Source organism: Ischnura elegans, chromosome 3 (genome assembly GCF_921293095.1).
Source record: "Ischnura elegans chromosome 3, ioIscEleg1.1, whole genome shotgun sequence".
NCBI lineage: Eukaryota > Metazoa > Arthropoda > Insecta > Odonata > Coenagrionidae > Ischnura > Ischnura elegans.
In genome coordinates, this window is record NC_060248.1 from 29901091 (window position 1) to 29925744 (window position 24654).

Genomic DNA, 24654 nt, shown 5'->3' on the forward strand with positions numbered 1-24654 from the left:
AAAGCATTTTGAAACAATAATTTTAGGGGAACCCCTGAAAATAAGAAAACACCCCAAGAATTTCAATAGAGACCTAAGACGATGACTAATTCCTAGCTTCAGCTATTACCGAGAACTAAAAGAGCAGTCCAGATTATTCCACACATTCCCATTCCGTTCTCCTCGTCATGAAGATATTAATTGATGCGTAACGTTCCAGAATCCATCAGCGGTGAATAAATCTCCGGCAAGGGAGAAGAAACTAAGGTTATTTTCACAACAATATGCCCAAAAGCATGACTAAGTCTTATGGGCCACGAAAGGTTTAACAATTTCACGAACTCAACATACTAATTTCCATTGAGAAAATTATCCTATTGCGGGAGTGAACCAAGGATATTTGTCTCGAAATCCATCACTCAGCACGATGTGTTGAGGATTGGAGGTGTGAAAGTTTATTGTTCAGTTGAGTAGGAAAGGAATTGTTTCCTTCCCTACGCAACTGCATGCTCCAAGAGTTCGCGATAGCTACATGAACGAAAAGCGAATGGCCTTGCAATGAGAGACAGACTCTGACCCGCTGCTATCTGAGAGAGCGCGCCACAAAAAAAAGCGAAGGAAGTCGCCATTTGAAAGCACCCCGCGCAGTTCTCTATTTTTCGGAACGCAATGAGATGGCACATTTTGCAAAGCTACGCAAGAGAAAAAAAATCAAAGGAGTGGCCGTGAAACTCAAGTTATCTTCGGTGGAAATATTATGATGCCCAGAGAAAAGTTAATCTTATCTGTAGGTCATTATTAAGCTATCGCGATTACAAGAGATCATGTTAACGTGTGACAGCGTTGCCAAAAACATAACAGAGATGAATTACCGTTAACACTGCGCATTATAATTTCATGCGTCAGTGCATACGATTATTTAACAAAAATGCGGTATTATTACCGCCAAGATTGACTCGCTGAGCGCAGCACGGAATAATGTGAAAATAACCACTAATTCTCGCGAAAGATGTGGGAAGTATTTGATTTTAAATTTCAAGCACAACAATTTTTCTTTGAATTATGCATTTAATGCAATATAATTATGAATACAAGAAATTGTAAAGGGCACGGTCGACTTACATAGTAAAGAACATTAAACTCACACCAGAGAAATATCCTGACTCATTCTGAAGTAATGAATCAATGCCAACGACTACGACTTATATTCAGGATATATATATATTTTCGATGGGACGCAGCCCATCTTTCTCAAGTGAGAAGAGGAGGTTGAGAAAGATGGGCTGCGTCCCATCGAAAATTTGTAAAAACAACCTTTCCCCGTAAGTTCCTCACTTTGATTTTATTTTTCGTTTTTCTGTCAATTTCTAAGTTTTTTTGTATGCCCACCCCAGGGCAAGAAGAAGTTCCTTTACAATATTTATATATATATTTACTCTAAAGACGCTGACGGACCAAACTGATGAGAACGCAGCAGTAAAATACACGTAAAGGGCCTTAAAAATTACTGACTGGGAAATTTAAACCACAGATACTTTCACTATCAGACCGATGCGTCGCGCCACTTCGATGCAAAAGAAATAGAATCCAGTTCTTCATAAAAATTATGAGTCTCATTATATCTCACGTCTTGGAGGTAATTTGCATAAAAATTGCATTATTTCTCTATGTAGCGTCTTTTCCACAGGAAAATTACGGCTGTAAAACTAATTTGCTTTATGCAATAATAATAATAATTATTATTATCATAGTATTCTACCGATTAAGGTTGGAATGAACACAGAATTGAACATGTGAAAATATGGGACGACGCATTAGAGAAAAACGATAGGGCAGTATTTATTCGTAATCCGTAACTTTATGGCTCAGAAAATATAGTTAAGGTTCTTTATTATACAAGTTTTCTACCGGTTAAGCTAGATTTTCATCTAGCATTTGGGATTAACTCTGGTCGTCTCCAATCCCATTATGAACTACCCTCTTCAAAGCACAATACCTACCTTATTAGTTATTTCCTCTAGCACAGTTTTTAACAATGGAATGGCGAGTATATGGAATCCAGCGCAGAAAAATGTAATTAATGGACTAATCACAATACAAAGAAAAGTTGGACGATTGGTCAAAATTACAAAAAGCGACCATATAGCGTTACACTGCTTTTACAAGGAATAAGATGGGAACCGCCAGAGATACGGGCTGAATTTGCTTGAGCAACAATTTTTCAGGGGGACAAGGAGAACATTACTACTTTTCCGAGTCCGGAAAAACGATAAAAAAGAGTTATATTTTTCGGAACCATTAGGTGCAGCCTTTCCCTTGGGCTACAACCTTGTCGCGGTGGAAAGTCTTGGGCGTTCCTAAGACCCCTAGAGCTGCACTGGCGGGATTAATTCTAAATTACTCCCGGTAGGGCCACCCATACCAGATGGGTCGGAGGGTAGGAGCCAGACGAAAGGTCTGAAACAAAAGCCCATATGCTAATGTCAAGTAAAAACGCTCGCGAGTATTTACAACTCGATTCGATACTCGACACGAGATCAAAAAGTACTATTCACACATCCCCATCCACGAATGATTTATTAATAATAATTTTCAAGATATCGGCCTTAAGTAAAAAGATTTTAATGCAACTTCTTTACTTTGCTGCACCCATTTCCTATGAAAAATTTCGAAATATGGGATTTCAATATGGTCCTCTTTTTTTTGGTTCAGGCTCAACGGTAGCACTGTGGAAGGCTTGAAAACATTCATGGTACTGGTGCAACTTACCTCAGAGCCAGGAAGTCTTTACGTTCACCAGGTTCGTGATGCTAGGTCACCTCCAGGCCTATCATTATGCAAATCATTTTCATGCGGTAACAGCGGAGCGGCTACACGAAAATTACGATTTAGAGCTGTTACTAAGGAACGATCACATAGTACAGGACAGCAATTTTTGCATCATTACTGGACAGCGCCGTGGAAAAAGCAGAACCCACGAGAAAAGTTTCTTATTTTAAGTGACTCACGGCGAAAAGAAATATTTAGAAAACAAGCATGAAATATACTAGTTTCCCGGAAATGCACAACAATGTACGATTTCTACCACAGTCCATCGTACGGGTTCCATTATAAGGTTTCATTAAATTCAGATAAGCATTGACTCAAGGAAATTTTTCAAAGAAAGTAGGGTCAAAACGCTTATAATTGACTTTATGCAAGGATTTTATTAAACGCTGGAATTATTTTCAAAAGTGGACGCAGGTCTTCGTCTTCGAAACTTATCTTCTGACGCTATGTAGTGAGCGCCTCTCATCTGACGTCTTCTTTCTTCTTCTTTGCCACCCTAAATCCAATCGACTTCACAAATTTGTTCGGCACAGCTCAGTCAAGTTTTTATTTTGTCACGGTGATCAACCAGCTGATCGCAAGGGGGTCGTAAACAAACTTTTCCCCATCCAGCCATTCTCTTATGAGTAAAACGGGACAATGTTGCCGCCCACCTTTCATGAGTCGACGACGTCATAAGGATTCCGGTCCATTATCTACATGTATAAAAGAGGATCTCTCACTGTCTGTCCGCAATACGTTTCTGTTCGACTGCATGGATCGCGGCCAAGGTTAGTAAATAGTTTCATCTCATGTTCCCAAAGCCCGTAACGCTGATGAGGTCCCACTCGTTCTTTGCGTCATTTTCTCATCATCGTTTGTTACGTCACGTCATACAACTTCTGTGGTTGGACATCCTTCCGGGTAGGCACACCTCTTGACATACTCAAATGGATCTTCAATTACTTAACTACTCATCCTCTTGGTGTAAACCTCTCTGCTGATGTATGTGTTCAGACGACGTTTTTGGTCTACGTGCTTAAGGACACACATAACGATCAAAGTTGTCGAGCTGGTATAAGCTGATCCCGTACGCGGTATACGGAAATAGTTTTTTTTTCCATTATTTGTTTTTACATATGCATACTATCATCATGCCTGCTTTGTTCCTTTACCTAAAAATCATGAATTCCAAGCTCCAAGTTTCCCACTTCTCTGGTTATTATCCTTCCTGAGCAAAGCCAGGTGGCCTGCTAATATGATTTTAATTTATAATAATGATTTAATTGATAATAATGCTTAATTTTTTAGATACGAGAGAAAAAGGTGTGACCATATAAGAGGGCGATTGCAATACAAATCAAAATCGAAGAGACTTTCATAAAATATAATAACAAAAAACAGTAATATACAATATTTACATTAGGCACATATTAAACAACAAACACACAATTCATGAAAAATGAACATTCGTAAAAGAACTAAAAGATAAAGAGAGTCATATAAAACATGTAAAAAAAGAAAGCTCAGATATAATGTTGCCTCATTCGACAGTATTCTGTCTTCTGTTCAACAAATTCTGCCTTCACCAACGAATAAACTCGCGGAGAAAATCCCCATGAATCATAGGTCAGGGCCTTTGAAAACCTTAGAGTTGTCAAATTCACGGGTATTTTCGACATTTTCAGTACTTTGTGGGATGAGAATCGTGATAAGACGAAATATTTATACCGCTCCACATATTAGCATTAAAATAAAAAAAGGTTGGAACAAAATTCCAGGGCATTATATTAAGTTCGTTCAATCAATTAGGGATTCTAGGTAGAAATATTCAATCCTTGAATTAAGAAAATACCTACCAAGGAAAGTGGTGTGATTCGTACAAAACTGCAACGAGCGAGAAAAGAGCGTTACACAGGTTTTACGCGGATTTGGATGTGAACCATTATGGGGATATGCGGACGATTGAGGACATGTGTCTTTCTGACTGACACTGAGGACATAATGATGAAACCACCATATGTTTTATGCCTCGAAGAAGCGAAAAAATCAGGGAGATGCATTGCCAAAGGTTAGTTACGTATGGGAATTCTTTGCTCCGCAGATAATTAAAGTACTGTGATAAAAATTCTTCGAACATACGAAAACAGATACTCTTTACTCACTTTACAATAGAGGGTCCAACAACAACAAAGCCAACTGACACCAAACTGTCCATGTTCCCACCAGAGGAGCCCTTTCATGACATGATTTGCATGTGCAGCGCCTATCATGAAGCGTGTGACACTAGTGGCCAAAGGAAATATCCTAATTACTCTTCACGTAATTTTTTTAATTTTGGTACTAACATTATGTTCTGTTAACATATCTACTATTTAAATTATTTAATTAACAATTAGTTAATTATCAACACATTCACAATGTCCGACTAGCGGCTACGGATGCAGATATTTAGGTGGTGAAACCATCGGATTGCTTTTCCCTCACAAGAACACATATTTCAAAGCGCAGTTTCAATGGGCGTTCTCCTCTGTGTCTTAGGATCGTTTAACAGGCTTCAACCACAAGCCATCCCGAACGGTTGGGATGAGCGCAAAATTCTCGAAGACTAGAGGATCCGACGTTTTTGAACTTGGCCTGAACTCGAACTTGGACAGCAACGCTGCGAGACCGCATTTGGTTTGCATTTGGCCGAAACGCATCCCTGGGAACAGGAAAAAATACACAAAAATTATTAAAATGATATTTTATGAATTAATGGTGAAATATGATAAATAGAATGATGCAGATAAGGAAAAACATGAATCAAACAAAAATTAAAAAAAAGTCATAAAGTGAAAAATAAATCAAATAGCTCGAATATGACAATAATTGAAATAAAAGTTGAAATAAATAATTTGCTACCCGAAAAAAAATTCAGTCTATTCCGGAGCAAATAAGAATCATGTCCTAATCCAGTTGTAATCATCAGAAGACAAATAAATGAACAAGTGAAGATTCTAGACAAGTCTAATTCGAGATGATTAGTTTACAAATGCAGCCTCAAAGGAGCAAATGTGAAGTGACGCATTTTACGTGGTATGTGGGTTGCCTGAACTCGAAATTGTTAGATCATCCTCACGCATCATAATATTTAAATATATATAGCATAGCATTATAAAAGTAGCAGTATAACATTTAAATATACTTCAAATTCTGGAAATATAAAGCCGAAAATTAAAAGCATCATTATTATTCACGAAAATGACCAAATTAACAATCACTTTCTTTACAGATGTTTGTCTCCATAATTCGACTGAATTTTTGCAAAACATTCAACTTTAGAGCTCGGGTGGCTGTGATAATTGCCATCCAATTTTGAAAAAAAATCGGATGTGCGATCTGGATATCAATACACAAGTTTTTTGAACCGGGGAGATTTGATTCTATGAAAGACTCATTATTCGGGGCACCCGCCAGATAAGAGTAATATTTAAAAATGACATGGATGAGCTAGAGGTTTGGTCTTCCCCACGATTTATACACCAAAAAGAGGCCAAGAATGACAATAGGCATTACTTATTTATACGATCGATGAGTATACATGAAAATAAGAGAAGAGAGACACTCACCGATGCATATCCTTGGACCTTCGCCGAAGGGAAGGTATGCAAATGGGTGCCATCTCTTCTTACCCTCCTCTGTGAATCGCTCGGGGTCAAAGCGCTCCGGATCCTCGAAGTACTGCGGGTCGTAGTGGAGTCCTATGATGGGGATGTGCACCTTGGTGCCCAGAGCCACCACCTGGCCGCCCCCGCGGGTGGCCCGCGTCCACTCCTGGCTGTCGGAGGCTGTCTCCTCCGCCGAGGACACCGTCCACTCCTTGGTGCACTCCCGAAGCAGCACGGGAACCGGAGGGTACTTCCGAAGGGTCTCTGCGACACACAAAACTAATGTTACGACCGCAGAGGAATTGCATACACATAAGAAACCTCAAAAGCTTCTGCGCACGGGGCCAAGACTGAAATGTCAAAATTCTTCATCAATTGATTCATACGAATTGCGTTAAAAAAATAACGGGAATTTTAGTTTATTCGATAATAAAATTATTTATTTATCTAAATTAATTCGGTCGCCTTCAAAATAGTCCCATCAGATATTATGCACTTGTGCAGCGCTTCTTCCGATCCACCTCGATCTAGATCTTTGACATAGCCTTTAGCTCTGTCAGCGATTTCTTTAAAACATTGTCATCTATAGACGAATAAAACGGAAATCCTTTAAGTTTCTCCTTTTTTTTAACTGAAAAAGTCATACATTAGGATATCATATCTTCGGAAATATTCAAATAAACAAATAGAAAATATTACTAGGTTAAAGAAGTCATTCTTTTATCACCTAACTTCACGGAGGTTGAGATATTTACATTCACCGATAAGAAATTCCAATGATACAAATATTTATCTCTTTTAGTAAGCGATATACACACTATAAAACCGGCAGTAAGATAAAAAAGGAGCATGGATACATTATTTCCCATCCTAAGGTGACTTTAGCCGTTAAAAAAAAACATATTGTTTCATCCTGATGCCCATGAGAAAAAAACCGAAACAAAGAAATTGGATATTATCAGCATTCAACGGATATCTTCATACGAACACTCAGCGATAGTGTTGTTATCATAAATAATTTTCCCTTGTCACATAATTATTTACACGCTCCTTAGAATTTCCATTATCACTTGAAAGGTTACGCATAACTACCCAAGAATGATGTTATGATCATCAGAACGACATTCCAGATAACGATATGAATGCCGTCAAGAGTCTAGGGATAACTGCATTGTCATCATCCCGTTGGAAAACAAAGACATGGAATCCCCATCACGAAGAATATAAATTTAAAAACTTCGAGCTTTAAAAATTTGAAGATTAAGCATTCGTGTCAAATAGCGAAAATACATACATGTTGTCTCAAATGGGCAGATAGATAACGGCGCGTTAACCGAAACTTGTAGTTCAGCTCTATTCTTTGTCCCAAAAGTTAATATTCACAACACAACTGATACATATGCACCATTTGTTGCGTAAAAATACAGCATTTATCACGTCAATTCAATGGGTGTCCACTTTGAAGTTATCAAAACATTATTGAGTTATTAACTGATGAAAAACATTCTGAGAGCGTTAACCTGGCAGAAATAATTTCTTCACCTTGAAATCCCAATGCGGTATTTATGTTGCGGAAAAAGGTTAAGCACATTGTTCATGATTTCAGCGACCAAAACCATGGCCGTTCACGCAAAAAATCTACAAATACATATAAAAGAGGATATCTTTTTGCCTGTCCGCTATGGTATGCATTTTCATTAGGCTGCATGGATTGTGACCAAAGTTAGTACATAGGAGCATCTCATGGTCCTGAACCCCGTAGCGCTACTTTGCGTCCGTTACGTCCGACACGCCCTTTGCCTCGTTTTCTCATTACCGAACCCTGCAAGTGCGCTCAGCGCTACCTAGCACCCATTCATCACCCTCTGCTTACTCTCCCACCATCCGATAACATCCCCATTCTCTCTGCCATGTTTGTATACGATTGTGCGGGCTGTGTGCGAGGTGAAGGCCGATCGGTGGACTTCCAGTTTCAATACTGCCTTTTCTCGCAACTTTACCGTTCACATGGTTAATGGCCCACGAATGAGCTTGCTGTCTTTTTAACCGAGCATTCCGACAAATCGTATTTCCTCTTACGTTCTTTCATATTTTCCCATTGAGAGGTCAAAGTGACCATGAATTCCAAGCTCTAAGTTCCCCTTTCTCTGGGTGCTATCCTTCCCTAGCAACGCTTGGTGGCCGCCTGGTAAAATTATTAAGGGTTTCCAAAGTTACAAAGTTTTTATTCTCTACAAAGTCATGCACGCCGCACTTCAATGAAACATTTACTTTCACACTAATAATAAAACGGATGCCATCAAAATAAAAACCATGAAATATCTTCATTGGAAGTTGATGGTCCCCAACTAGCTCACTTTGTAGTGAGTGGCATATCGAGGGAGATTCCGGGGGGTCCGTCTTCCCGCTCCCCTCCCCCGAAATATAAAAACAAAATTACTTTGCTTCATCATAAAAGAAAACAAAATATTGAAAAATCATGAATTTACAAAAGATTTCTTTGAAAAAAGAAGAGTATTCGATAATGAAAACTCTTAAAATAAGTTTAAAACCCTCTACTTAGTACCCTCCCAGACAGCACACTGGTAACGGTATACGTATACCGTAAGTATACCAGGTGTATACTGTTTCCTTGAGAATCTGTATACATGTTTTAGATTCTAGGTATACATAAACAGTATCCTGAAGCGTATACGTATACAGTATACGAAAGGTATCTGTATACCTTTCATATACTGTATACGTATGTGCTACATATGGAAACAGTATCTGAGAGGTATATGTATACCTTTCATATACTGTTTCCATATGTAATCTCAGTGGCGGATGCATATGGGAGGCGCGCCCCCCAACCCTTTCCTGGCCGCCCGCATAACCAAACATTGCAGGACTACAATTTTAACTTTTTTATGTCATAAGATGGCTTTGTATTTCATGTGCGTATAATCAGTTCAAATAACACTTTCTTAAACTTTGCATGTGACTTGATTATTTTTTTAGGATAAAAGTAAAGGTTGGTCAAGATATCTTTTGCCCCCCCCTCTAGAGTTTTTTTCTGTATCCGCTACTGTGTAGCCATTAGTAAACAATTAGTGTCCTTTAAAGGTTACTCTGTCCGTATACTATTTCCATATGTAGCCTTCAGTATACACAGCGTCCTTTCCAATGGGCTGAAAACTTTCCGTTACTTGCGTGCTCCTATGACCCCAAGAGCTACACTGACAGGAATAAATCTAAATTACCTCAGGAAGGGCCACTCACGCCAACTATGTGGAAGGGTAGGAGCCAGACGAATGGTAGTCCACGTGATGGTGTCACGTGAAAAACACTGTTGGAATTTAGTTGGAAAACCTTACCAGCTAACTCTTCCCTGAAAACATGGAGTGGGACCTGTTCGCAAAGGGCAGGTGTCATTCACGGCAGCGAGGTTGGCAAAGCAAATAATTACGTTTGTACATGTATCTTCATTCTTTGTAAAGGTATCGGCTCGAGCCGCTACTCTCTTCTTATTCTCCTTCTGGTTTCATTGGATAAAGACGTCGTCTCATTTAATATCTTTAAACTGATTCATCAGTGAATTTATTTTCCCCGGTTGGCTTCAGGCAGCCCTGGCAAAAATGAAGGAGGCTGATAACGGTGCTGGAGAGGGTTTTATCATTTCTGTTCGGAACACCCAAGAACGCCGTCCGCCTGGGTTATTAAGAAATCCAGATTAATTTTAAAAATCAATGAACTGCCTTAAGATGTAAAAAATCCTGCCATGAAAAGTCCCTCTTTTCATAAAGAAAAATGCTCTTCGAAATGTGATTTCAATCGTGCTTTTTTATCTCCTGAGGCGATGAAACAAAAAATATATTTTTCAGTGGAATTTATTCCTCAAGTCATAACGCGAAACTTAATTTTTTTGAATGCCAAGATTTGGACTCCCGCCCGTGATTTCGACCTATCGATAGTGGATTCCGTCGATAGTCGATTCCACCAGTAGTCGATTTCCACAGATACAAATGATACAAACATATGCAAACATAAATGCGTCCATAACCGCTTTCACAATCAAAGACCCCGCGAATAATGTTGCGTTCACTGTGTTTTGTTCGTCGTTTGCGAAATTGATCCTGCCGAAGTTTATCAGCGTCTTAAGTTCTTCATTTACTTGTTTCACCTGCACCTAGGCAATCAATTACCGTTATAACTTAATCAGTTACCGTAGTGTTGTGTTTGCTGTTTGCGAAACTTGTCCAATGAAAGTTTATCAACCGCTCAAGTGCTACTTCTGCTTCCTTCATCACAATCTGGGTAAGTAGAAGTGTTGCCATTGCCACATTTTTCTTTTTTAAATGACGCAAATTCTTAATATCTTCAACCTTCTCACATTTTCTGAGACTGAGGGATCCATCTTCTATTGATTGAAAAACTTTTGCGTAAACTTTAATTTATTTATGTGCTTGACGCATTTAATCACCGTAGTGTGGGAGGAATGTGAGCAAACATTTCTCGACTTTACTATTTATTAAGTCATTTAAAAGTTATTTACATTTTTTTAATTGGCTGTTGTACCATTAGTGTTGCTTCCTTTAAAATGTAATCATATTTGTTGGAGATCAGAGGGTATTTCACTCTTTAGGTTTAGACAAATCGGTTTTAAATTATTAAGAATTAAATTCTCAAATCAATTTACTACTTCGATTATTCAAGGTGAATAACTTATCGTTTTTTACATATAGAACTGATGGGGAATTTTTTCGAAATATCCTTTGTTGAATGTTGGTATTTATATAGTTTAAGGGTAAATCACATGAATAGAGATTAATTTTTAACAAAATGACTTACTTTAACTAGACAAATTAGATGTATCACTAATAGATTCTAATAAAGTTTATGTGATATTATTTACAGGTGTAGTAAGGAAGAATTTTCCAAATTGCCAATGATGAAGAAATACGAGGAAAAGTGAGCTTGTTCTTCATGGATTCTTGTGACCTTAAGGAAGGATAATCAGGCAAAAACATTGATATTGATCCTATTGGTCTTTATTTTCGTTTACATTGAATAAAGGCATTTCTAACGGTATTTGTTATTTATCAACACTCATCAAAATATTCAGAAAATATTTGTCTAGTTATATTTGACATCAAAATTCTTACTACTTCTTAAATTGACTTTTAACTTACTATGCTTAGTGAATTTACTCATACGATAAGATGTTTTTTTACATTGGATGAATAGACTGATTAAATAATACTGTGAGAGGATCCACTAAAACCTCTTGACGATAATTAAGCACAAAATGTGGTTTACCATCCGGGCTTGGCCCCTTTATTGTGTCTAATGAATTCAATCTCTTATGTATTTCTGAGATTGTGTGGTATATTAGTAAAAATGTGTAATATTTAGTTAAATATAATTATTTTGTTTTAACAGCACACATGTGTTTTCCATTTCCTCTGTAGACCCTGTAAGACCTGAATCTCACAGATTTTTTTCTCTATTCACTTTATTGTCAGCAAGAAGTCTCAAACAAACTGGTAAGTGTTCCCACAGAACAATGCAAAACACACTAGCAAGTTACATTATGTTTATGAACGCTCTCTGCTGCTTAGAGAGGATGTTCTCAAATGTACGTAAACACTGAAATGCTGGAGATGTCACTCACACTAAATGACAAAATGGATGTACTAGTACTTCCACGCTTGCACTAAATACACACTGGCACCAGAACAGAGATTTAGTTTTCGTTTTGCTACTTTAATTTCAGTTTTAATACAGCAGTGCATGTCAACAGCTGCATTCAGGATTTTGCTCAATGAAGAAAAATATACTCAGGGTGTTCAGTGATTGGGAATCTGGAAATATGCATGATTTTTGGTCACTAAAAATATCCATGAATTTTTGCTCCTGCTTGGCATTTAAAATCTTTTTTCTCAGACTCGTTTCACATGAAATTTGTCAGTGCAAGGCCAATTTTCAGGCCTATTTTATATACTTACATGCACGCTTCAAAATGCATTGATTGCATTTTAAATTGCACTTTATGAGTGCAAACACTGTTTAGATAACTTTTTTCAATTTTGACAAATTTGTTGATATTCCAAGTGTTGCATTCATAAAATAAGTGAATAATTTCTTTTAAAAATGTAAGAATTTTAATTAGGATAATACATAATTATAGAATTAATTAAAAGTATTAAGTAAATGTAGTGTTGTAAAATTCGTATACATAGCTTTTATCTCGTAAGATTGACCTGGAATTTAGTAAAATTTCCCTAGAAAACCTGGAATTCTGCAGGAATTTTTCTGCTTTCATACATATATACGTCTTCTATACTGTATATATATATGTCTTGTATACTGTATACGTATACTGTATATGCGTGGTAGGAGGACATTTGCTGCGTTATATACATTTGGTAGATGGTGGGTAGAAGGTTTTTATACGTATACAGTATACGTGTATCTTCTACTGTATACGCATGTTATACACTACGTATACGTATATTTAATGTATACAGTAGCATGTGTGCTGTCTGGGCTGTTCATCAAAAATTTTTCTCAGAACCCCTTAGTTTTGGACCACAGCTTCCAACGAAATTCCTGGCTACACCACTGCTTGTGGTGTGCCTGGTGCCCTTGTGGTTCACCCATGTTTTCACTCGTCGGTCGTGGCGGTAGTATGCAAATGCGTCTGCATGCGAAGGAATGTTACACTCACCCGAAATGACGCAATCCATGTACTGCATCTGAGAGAGTGCCTCGTACGTAATCTCGCCTCCGTGTTCCGCCAGTACCCGGTCCACCTCCTCCCTCAACTTCGCCTGCACGTCCAGATTTCGACTCAACTCGTACAAGGTGAACGTCAGCGTGGTGGCCGATGTCTCAAAGCCACCGAGGAAGAAGACGAAGCACTGCGCCGTCAGTTGCTCCATCGTCAGATCGGCTGCAAACACGATAAATGGGGTGATAGAGGAAAAACGACAACAAAAATATCCATGACGAATGCTCAGCGTTGTCATTAGATTCCCACATTCAAATTCCCTGACAAATATCTTCATTTAACCTGAAATTTTAGCTCACTCTTTTCGTTTTCCCTTAAGCTAACATCACCTGTACTTGAATTTTGCCCAGGAATTAAAGATCAAACTTATTTATGCCTTATATCTTCAAAGAAACAAAGAGAAAATATCTTGATTTCCACATAAGCAAATTATAAAAAAAAACAAATAAAACAAAATACACGTTTGGTATTTAATAAAACATAGAAAGACATTGGAAATAAAAAATAATCGATGTCTCAAATTTCAGTAAATATTCGGTGTAACTCGCCTCGGGGACAACATTTATACAAGAGAAGCAAAATTTAAGTGAGTGAGGAGCTGAGGAATTTTCTTCCAGAATTAATTAAAGAAAACGTTATAAATATATAAAAACGAGCGGAAAGATAATAAAATGAACCAAACCAATTTAGCAACGCTTCTTGGATTTGTATTGATGACAAATAGGGTTTCAATTGCGTTAAAGACATTTTTAAGATCATGACCTTAATCGTGATATCTTGATAATGGCTGTAGCAAATTCGTACTCTGGGTGATTATCACTGAAAATCTGCGAAACTTTACGCACATAACCCGTCATTTTCATTTATTTTGAGTTCCTTAAAGTTATGCCAACCACCATTAAGGCTATGAGAGCAGAAAGTTCGAGTCAAAACTTTTGCTAAAATCATTGGTAATACACGGGAACAAAAGTGCTAAATATTCCATAGAGGAAAATCATTTACATTGGAAGACTTAACACAGAGAAAAAAATCTTCCCACTCAGAAAAATAATTTACATAGACCACGATAAAATGTAAAGGTAGATCATTTTCCACTGTTTATTTGACGCACTTGACATGCACTTCCATAGAGTTATCCCGGTAGATAGGCCGCAGTAATTCCTAGATTAATTTTTAATCTTACTTTCCGAAGATTCCAATTTTCCCTCTTTCTCAGCGTCCACTCTCAGACTAAGCAGAAGCTGCAAGAAGTCGTTCCTCTTCACGTTGTTCTTATCCCGGTACTCCACCGTTTCCTTCACCACCCTGGTGAAGAAACTCTCGGCGACGGGGTCTGCGCTCTTCACGCCCAGCTTGGAGCTCAGATTGGGCGCGAACACGACGAGGGCGTTGCGAAATGAATTGGCCAGCGTCACGGCGAACACCCTTCGCCCAATTTGACGGAATTCCGATTCCGGATTGTCGAGTGAGCCCGCCTCGACACCGAAAGCGGCGGAGCCGATGACGTCGGTGGTGTACCTGCTCATGAAGTCCTTCAACTCAATCGATCCACCCATCTCCTCACTCTCCTCGGCAGTCTAAATAGGTTGACATATGATTAATCACCAACTCACAAGGATAATGTCCTGAATACAGATCTCAGAATTCAATATATTTCTATAGACTAGTAGTAGTGATGAGCCATACATCGCTAACTGTGATTGGATCATAGATACTGAAAAGTAGCATTAACCTGTAACGAATATTTGAAATCAGTTTGAGTGTATTCCAAGTGCTACCAAAAATTGCGGCTGTACCAATGGTAACAACTGATATTCATTCCGTGATACTCACTGCTGTCACATAAATCGCAGTCAATGGTTTGGTCTGATTGGGGGTGATCTACGTACGTAAGCAAGGTCAAAAACCTGTAATTTCACCTTTATATATCTCCTACTCGGTATTGTGCCTTGATGGAAACGCATGACATAACAACATAACAACAAGCTTACACATCATGTATGATCTATTCTAAAAGTAATACAGAGTAAAAAAGGATATGCAATCTATCATCTACAAAAATCGAGGAAATCAAAGCAAATTCAAAATAGCTACATGTAGCATCGCAGTTGGATGCCCGGATTTCGTACATTTTTATGAATTAGCCAAGGACCTCATACACGTATGGTAGTGTTTGCTATCATGCATTTTAAGAAGAAATCTCTTCATTAACGGCAGTGAAAAAATTCGAAATTTCACTGGTTTCCCTCCATTTCACTATTTTGACCTAGTGATGTTCTCCTGGGACAATAATATCAAGCCCGTTCACAATTGTAAAATTAACAGCAATGCTCATCATCACATTTAATAATATGCTCGGTGCTTGCGGCAATTGTTTCCAGTTACAGCTTGCGACTCCACACGTGTGTGACTCACTTGTTCTCTGCGACTCATACCTGTGATCGCAATCACAGTTAAGATATATAGATACTGACGAGTGGCATTCATAGTAATGGAAGTGACTCATAAATCACAGATTGTGCCCATCCCAAACAAGCAGTCCATTGTATTCTGTACACGAATCACCCCGTAATAATATCTTTTATTAGAAACTGGGATCCCATATCCCTCACATTCCAAATGCACACAAATATAAAAATCAATTTTAAAATGTCTCCATCAGATACCTTCAAATTGAATCACAGCGTAAATAGCATACCAAAATACCATCAGTCACTCACAGTGCTGTGAGGGGGCTATAATACAACGGCAAAAATGGTCATTGCAGAACATGACTTCCAATTTCGTTGGCTATAGTGCACCTTTCTGTGCATTCCAAGGTAAAAATAACTATTGGAGTCATCACGGGAAATTTTAGATTTTAGCGTTAAATAGCGTCATTTCACTTTCAATATTTGCAATAAAGTATTGCCACACGTAAGGAGTATTTGGAAAATTATAAACTCCATATTCATGTACTCATTAATATAAATTTTAAGTCAACATTACAAATTACAGCTTATTTCCCTGTGAAATTTGGATCGTTCTGCTGTTGGCGACGACTTTAGAAAACCTATTCAAGTCACAGAACATCCTTTAGCCGACTAGATAATCTTCCATAGAAAGTATTCGGGAACAGAAGGAACGATCCGCATCTCTAGAAAGAGGTATTGTTTGAAATAGTCTCTAACTGTACTGACCTTAGCACTGAGTTTCTCTGCACATGCTTTGACCATTGAGAACATGAACTTCATCTTGCCGGAGGTGAACGTGGGAGAGAGTTTATTCCTCAAGGAGTGCCAACGACTCCCCTGCAAGTTGAAGAGGTTGCCGCTCATCGGGTCGTTGACTTCGTCCACGGGAAACGATCGGTCGTGGAATTGCGAAAAGTCCTTGATCAGGATCTGTTTGATGAGCCCCGGATCGCGGATTAATAGGGTGGGTTCTTTGATCATGATGAGCCCCATGTAGCGGTGTCCCACGAACCGACGGTATGTATTCAAGTAGAAATCCATGATCGATTCCTTTCCGCGCACCAAACTCCACATGTTCCCGAAAGGGAAAAGGGGCGGGACTTGAGGAATGTTTCGCTTCTTCCAGTGGTCATAGTCCGCAGTCACGTAAAGATAGAGGGCTCCGAAGCAGATGACGAAGAATATCAGGAGCCATATGACGAATGGAGGGAACGACACATTCATCCTGAATTTATTTCAGACCTGAAAATAAAAAATATCAACAATAAATTACGCGGTAAGTTAACATATGAACGCGCAGAGGTAAGTACAATGACTCACCGCCGACTGCCAGTTAACAAAGAATTTGAAATATTTTACGCATTTATCCGAGCAGTCGCTGTAATTTGACGCTTGTGCGAAATAGAAAAATTAAGCCTGGACGTTTTCTAAACTTGAAAATTTTGAACAGCCACTTGCATACAATCATGGAATTTTTGTTATTAATATCATATATCTGTTTCCGGAAGGTTGATAGCGAATCGAAACAATTTCAAACGATAAGAGGTGATGATATTAGCGAAGGCTGATACACGAAGAAAGAGAATTACGAAAGGATAAACGAAATCAGCAAAGCCAGAAATATTTTCAATTGTGGTAGATGGTTAACTCCCTGCAAACACAAAAACATGTTTTATACACGCAAAATTCGTCGCTTCAAAATACAATCACAGAAGACCAAAAAACTGCATCTTCAAGGAACGAAAAGGACTGACCGTTAGTACGCGAGACTGTCGTCCGAAGAACAACGGACGACAGTCTCACGTACAACGGAATCGGATATTTGCAATCATCTTAAAGTTTATTCCTCGTGGATGCTAAAGCAGCATAGTATGCTTTGGTACTTCAGACAAGGTATTAGGGATAAAATATGCTTCCTGAATGACCCCAATAGATTCTTTTGAGGCATCATGATTATCTTCCCTTGCCTCCTTATGGTCGAAGAGGGTGAGGAGAGGTTAAAACATACATTAGGAATGAAAGAGTGGTGTAGAGAGGACAGCAAAGTATTAATGACTTGGCTGATCGATTTACGAAACCTGGAACATTCTGTGATAAACCTTTAGAACAGTAATTTCCTACCAAGTAGATGGAGAAAGGAGCATTTTGGGCAATTAAAAAAATAAAGCAATAAAGTAAATAAGGTAGACAGCGATTAGATATTCCCAATAGGTCTCCAGACACGACTCAGTGGAGTATGTGTAAAGTCAAACTTAATATAATAACGAGCACTCTATCGGATAATGTAGGTTCATCTGGAAGATGACAAATCTGTGTTACTAATAACCCACCCGCGCCCATTCCCAAACTTAATTTTCCCGGCATATTATATTACACAGTCAATACATCTTCTTGTTATTGCCTTTATTCGAGTATTACCAATAGACATATGTAATATATTTCTTATACTGCATTTTTAAAATATGATGGCGAAATAGCCAGGGTATGAAAATGAGAATACCTACGTAAAAATGAGATTAAAATACATAGTACAAACCGTGGTTTCCGCAACATTAATCGGAGATCTTTCTGCCTCGATTTTGGTGATCTAACTACTTTTAAGCCTTTCTTACATGAATTTATCCATATTACGTCTTTATAGATTGGTTTATCACCAAAAATTGTGCCCGAAAATCATTTACTCCAATGGATCGTTCGCCAAGACCCTAAATCGCAATCTATTAAAAGAATTTGGTAAATGGAATGAAAAGGTAAGTTACGAAGGAAAAAATCTTCCTCATTCAGGCACTTAAGATAACCCGAAAGTCACCACCCACTTTTCATGAGTTGGTGACGTCATCATAGTTCTAGTTCATTTACTCGTTCAGGTAGAACATTCCATCAAGAGAATGTTTCGCTCACACAAAACAACTACAAACCTCGTGAGAGCCATGCACAAAAGCGAGGAGTGTCAAAGAAGCGGTGACCCGCTAGGCACGAGTTTCTGACGTCAACTAGTCTGCGAAATGGTAAGCCAGTCGATTCTCGTCGCGAGTAGCTCGAGAAACCCACGGCGAATTTGAAAATAGCAAAATGAGGGTCTCTCAATTTTCAACCCCTATCACAAAAAAGTAATTGAAAGTCGATTAACATAGGCAGTATATGCTAAAAAATATGCTTATACTAAATACTTACTGGTTTCACGGCGAGCATTTACTTCACAATCCCTTCAAAACCGGAAAGTATTGGCCATCAGTTAGCACCAATAATCTTCATGCGAAACATTTAAAAATTGACGTTTCTCCCCAGCCTCTGGGTAATTCAAAAGCATCGTGCGTAGTCATTTAATTTGTTTACAAGGTAGAATGAATATCTTCGATTTTTCTCCACAGCACTAGCTACAGTCGCAGTAATCAGACACTTGATGTCGCTGTCATAATTTTCCAAGAGGCTCTTTGATTAATACGTGACTTCTATTTACTGCAGCATTGCCTCAAGGACACTCATGCCACCTTGTGACTCCACTCGTCTTACTCCGCCATCCGATAAATTCACCTCAATTACCTCGATCCATTTTTCAACACGTTTCCCAAGGGCGGTAGTCCGCGGACCGCGAGAACTTTCAAGTGACCCGAAGGGAATGTGGAGCAGTTACCGGGAATCTCGAACAGGATTGGGCAAACATGAGTCATAAACTATTCTATTAAACACATATAAATCTGGAAAATAGGTTAACGTAACCTAACCTTTGACTTTCGCTTCAGGCATGGAGCTACGTAAGGGTTAAAAGTGATGGTTTGGTGAAGCTAAAGCTTCGTTCACGACAACTTAACTTGGTGCAACTTAAGAGGTGACAACTTCAGAAGAGGACTATGGTTCACAATAAGTTTGAGCGGCGTAAATGGACTTCAAACAATCATTATTTTATAAAATAAAAATATCCTCTTTAGATATCCACTAACAAGGAGGGTAGCGGTTCCTTTAGACAGCTATGTATATGACCTAACGATTCTTCGTTTGAATCTACGATTGATACATGGCCTGAGGTGTGGATAGTGAGGTATGAGCGATATTAAGTCAAGTTATGTCAATCTAAGTAGTTTTGAATAGGACTTACGGACTGGTTCGCTCGTGAATACTTATGGTGCTGCTCCTCATACTTCTGCATATTAGGAAACATCGCTTAAAAATGAGGATTTTTCCGCGTAATGTAATTTCTCCAAGCAATGCCGCAGCCATGAATTTCGTTCGCCAGGAGGGAAAATTTTTGAAAAACAGGGCACTAAGAAGAGAGTTTTAAAATAATTTTAACACTTTTCATAATCGAAAAAACTTCATTTGTTAAAGAAATATTTTGTTATTTCATTATTTTTCAATATTTTTCTTTTATGAAGGAAAATAATTTTGTTTTTATACTTCGGAGAGGTCCTCTGGCTACGCCGCTGTCTCCAAGGCTCTGAATCAGCAAAGATCCACACTATCAGGGAATACTACCGGGTAAATTGGTCTTCACCAACGAGTCATCACTACTCCCACCTGTCTTAAGGCCTGTTTACACGATACATTAACACGTACGAGTTAATGTCTGTTTGCATGAATGATTTTAGTGGACCAAATGGAGCATGTACGAATGGATGAACGAAACTAGAACAGGTTCTATTTTCCTTACATGCATTCGCAAAAGTTGGGTGGTTACACGGTGCATTTTCGTGTTCATTCACGCGTTTTTACATTTCGACATTAACTCGTACGGATTAATGTACCGAGTAAAAAGGCCTTCTGACGCTTTGTCTTGTTTCATCAGTCGTTCACGCGGACAGTCGTTGAATTTACCACTCGCCGCTGCCATCAAGATTAATTTACTACGATATGAAGTCATTGATTATAAAAAAATTACCTCTGGACGCCTTCGCCATCTTGCGGATATATCATAAGTACGAGCGGTGCGAGCTCAGAAACGACACTTTCATTTTCCATTTCATGAAATTCCAGCTACCATTCCTGATAATGCTGTATGCAAGCTTTTAAGAATATGCACTAGCTGAAATTTTCGACTAATTTTGCATCATCTGAAAATGTTGGTATATGCTTTTGTGAGGCATTTCTACCTGTAGAAATAGGGGGCCAAGGAAAGAGTAGACCAATGCACATTAAAGTCATACTTACACGCCGCAACACTTTTATGAAACAAAACCTACGATATACTTCAGAGTTCATTCCATATGCTAATATTGTGGTTGTACTAGCAAGAAAAAATATTCTTGGGGACAAGAGTTCACAGGGAAAGCCACGAATATTACAAAGGTAGAGTTATGTCTCGCTGGTGAGAGCAATGTCGTAGAGTGGTTTGCAAAGATTACTTATTAAACACCAGTGGTGTCATGGCAAAGTTAGCAGTGCCAGAACGCACTTTCTTTATTTTTTTACAAGAGAAATATTAATCTATTTTTTATTAGGTACATCTGCATATTTTAAAATTTGCATGCCTTTGTTTAATCAATATTAAAAATTTTCTTTTGGGTGCGAATGTATATTTTAGAAATTTTGAGGCACCAAAATTGATAAAAGTGTTCTTTGACTCATGGGCGTACCCAGCGGGGGGCAACTACCCCCCCCCCCCTAGAAGCGAAAATAAATTTAGTTCAAAACAAAAGTTATGCACAAATTTTCCTTTCGAGGAAAAATGATATTAGCATAAGACATGAAACTAAAATAAAAATCATTGTTTATTTAAGCAAATAATTATAAAAACTAATAAATTGCTGACGTAATTTCCTTAAAATTTTGGTTTCATTAACCTTTTCCGTGCTAAAAAGTTACAACTTGAACAGCCACAGCTAGCTTAGCCCCCCCCCCCCCCTAGTTTTGATCCTGGGTATGCCCATGCTTTGACTACTATTTATTTTCCTAAACAGTGCCAGAACGGCGTCCCGGCACCATGACACCACTGTTAAACACGATCTCACATATTACTGAAAAAGTTACCTTTCCCGAACATTTTACGCAATATTTGATTGGCCCCTTTATCAAAAGCTTATCAGTTCCTGGCGCACGTTCAATGAGACAATTTTAGCCAGATTTTTGCGTAGGTGCCAGGCAATTTGTCTTATCACGGCCGGAATACAGCCCCCGATATTCTCCAGCAGTATCTAACTGCCTGCTTTACACTGATCTGAATAATGAAACTTATATTTTTCATCATTTCTGTGAGGAGATCAAATGATATTGTCTCGCTCCAAAGCAATTCGTTCAGGTTTTAACAATAAACTTACGAAAACATTGACTTTATCCAGCCACCAATCGTTTTCTTTGTCCTCACTGCATGGTTAAGAAATTTATGATTCACGAGGCATTTGAGATTTTTGGCCAATGTAACCACATTTACTTTCGTATTTACAGTGCAGCGCAGAATTGACTGCTTTATATTTAATATTTTCTCGTCAATAATTTATTCATACCTAAAATATGGTCTAATACATTGGGTTGGTAAGCAACTTTTAAAATCCAAGGGCAAGCATTTGGATATTAATGGCTGCAGAGAGCAGGGGCGCACTGCGCAGCCAGGAATTAAGGATGGGGGGGTTTCAGGCGAAACTAATACTGGGGTGTCTGGGGGTATGGCATACCTGCCAGGGTAAGCGGGAGGTGCGAGATTTACGGCCTTCTGAGGGATATTTTATTAACATTTACACTATTCTATAAGTAATATTAATCCCAATAAATAAAATAGATTAAACTTAAAAAATTGTCTGAGCTCCGGGGAGGGTTTATCCCCCAACCCCCCCCCCCCTCGCTGTGCCACTGGCAGAGAGCGCAAACCGAACAATTGTGAAATATGAATATGTTTATGGTAAATAAATAAGTCATCCATAAAAAATAAAGAGGAATAGTTTAATATCAATATTTTTGCGACGGCCTTAAAGGCTATGCGCACAATTCAGCTTTTTCTTATTTTCAGGAGTATCACGGGAAAATGTATTCATGATAAGTGGCTATGAGGATGACCTCAAGGAATCGACTCATGTTAGAATGAAAGAAGCTGCACATAATACAGCTGTCAATTTCTACTCACGAATGTAACCAGTTTTTAAACAAGTGCAATATCGTCGGGAGGAATATCTCGTACGCGAGAGCCAAACACTTTTCCATTTGAAGGACGCTAATACGTAATAGAGCCTCGTTTTGCAGAGAATCCATCGTGAGATCGCACAGCATCGAGATCACGGCAGACTACATAGTCGGAAAGTTGAACAATAAAAATCTATGGAAGCCGGTGACGTCAAATCACTCTTAAGCTTCAGCACCTGCGCGACATTTCAGTTGGAAGTCGACATCTTGAGATTGCAGTCGGACACAAGTAGAGGGCTGGTTCGATTCCGTGACTCAAAACGTCCAACACGGTAGCCAAACAAGCCCGAATATCACAGTAGATAATTCCGCAGTGGGCAAAAATTTTTTTGTCATCACAGGCTGTCACCAAGCTCGCATTTACATTGGTTTACAGAAGTCGTCACTCGCGACGCTCGCAGAGTTGAGCGATCCGAATTTTGCGGGGAAATAAATTATAACAGGGGCTGTTAACCGAAATTCATACGCGAGAGGGTATAACCTTCCAAATTCATACCTTTCCAATTCTTTACTATTATTCTTGCTATTCCTTCGGAGTTCAATACTCTTGGGAATAAATGGATCCCACTGCGCTGCAGACATCTTTCAAACCCGATTAAAATGCGCCCAAAATGGCTGAGTACATAAAGCTCCCACGGGACGATATTTCTCCTCCTATAATCTCTACAGTCAAAGGCTCAACTTTGTGGAAGTTCATTTCAATAATTAAAACGAACAAACTTTGTATTAATCCACCAATTTATTTTCGTGGTACGACTAGTTTCGACGCAGCGGCTTCATCCTCAGGTACCAGGTAACCGAGAGTACTAGGTACCTGAGGATGACGCCGCTGCGTCGAAACTAGTCGTACCACGAAAATACATTGGTGGATTACAACAAAGTTTGTTCGTTTTAATTATTTCTCCTCCTCTCTATAGTCTCCTAGCCACAGATGTACGGATGGTTCCTCAACGAGCGCAATACTCGAAGCGGATCAATGGGGGGCTGAATTTACAGAATATTTACAGAATCATTACTTCAACTTTTTTAGGGTATTTGCGCAACGAATAAAACTGAAAACAAAAATTGGAATTCTTCCATCCAAATCGATCGAATTCGGTTAAGATTTATCCTTCAAAAAGGAAAAATGCGTCCCAATGTAACCAGTGGCGGATACAGAAAACACTCAAGGGGGGTATATATTGAGTTGCCTTTACTTTCATCGTGATAAAAAATAATCAAGTCACAGGCAGAGTAAAATAAAATTTTAATTAAAGTAATTATACACATATATAAGACAATGCCATCTTATGATATAAAAAAGTCTCAATTGTGGTTCTGCAATGTTTGGCAATACGGCCGGACCCGCAAGGAAGGGGCGCGCGCCCCCCATCTGTATCCGCCACTGTATGTGACAGGCCCAAAATAACACACATTTGAAAAATCGTTAGAATTAAAACGTATGTGGAACAAAACCAATAAGCCACCAAATACAAATCACAAAAAAATAGTGAAGATAACACCAACCAGGCACAGTGTTAACTCAGAAGTTAAATGAACAAAGATGAGAAAGAGTTCTTTACAGACATACCAGCGAAAACAGGAGAGCTTCTGACTCCTCGGCGATACGCCAATGCAATAGGGAAGGGACAATCAGCGAGGAAGGGGGCGGGGGAATAATCTGCTCGCGAAGCGGTGGAGGGGGTGACACAAAGACTGCGACCGCCAATCACATTAAGTTCAATCGGAAAAGACCTAATGTTCAACCGCGATTGCTAAGTAATATACGGTGTGCAATGCACTGTGCATGGATTATTTCATTATCTACAACGAATATGACCTATTCCACAGAGTACATTAACGATACAACTATATTCGCTGTTTTTCAGCATCTCCAGGTACAATT

General features: G+C 38.7%; 1 protein-coding gene across 1 annotated transcript; it reads right to left on the bottom strand.

The window, feature by feature from the left end:
- Positions 1–4160: 4160 nt before the first annotated feature.
- Positions 4161–24459, bottom strand: LOC124155605 (probable cytochrome P450 6a14). Its single transcript, XM_046529570.1, has 6 exons — positions 24340–24459; positions 16389–16904; positions 14393–14786; positions 13147–13371; positions 6399–6701; positions 4161–5491 (listed from the first exon to the last, which is right to left on the bottom strand). The coding sequence occupies exons 2-6, from the start codon at positions 16884–16886 to the stop codon at positions 5325–5327; spliced, it is 1587 nt and encodes a 528-aa protein (XP_046385526.1). The 5' UTR covers positions 16887–16904; positions 24340–24459; the 3' UTR covers positions 4161–5324.
- Positions 24460–24654: the final 195 nt, after the last annotated feature.

Bases quoted from the DNA above. Each gene is read 5' to 3' on its own strand.
- LOC124155605 (XM_046529570.1), bottom strand. From the start codon at position 16,886: ATGAATGTGTCGTTCCCTCCATTCGTCATATGGCTCCTGATATTCTTC. The intron at 6,702-13,146 runs GTGAGTGTAACA...TGTGTGTCGCAG, and splicing joins CATGGATTGCGTCATTTCGG to AGACCCTTCGGAAGTACCCT. The intron at 5,492-6,398 runs GTGAGTGTCTCT...TCCTGTTCCCAG, and splicing joins AGGTCCAAGGATATGCATCG to GGATGCGTTTCGGCCAAATG.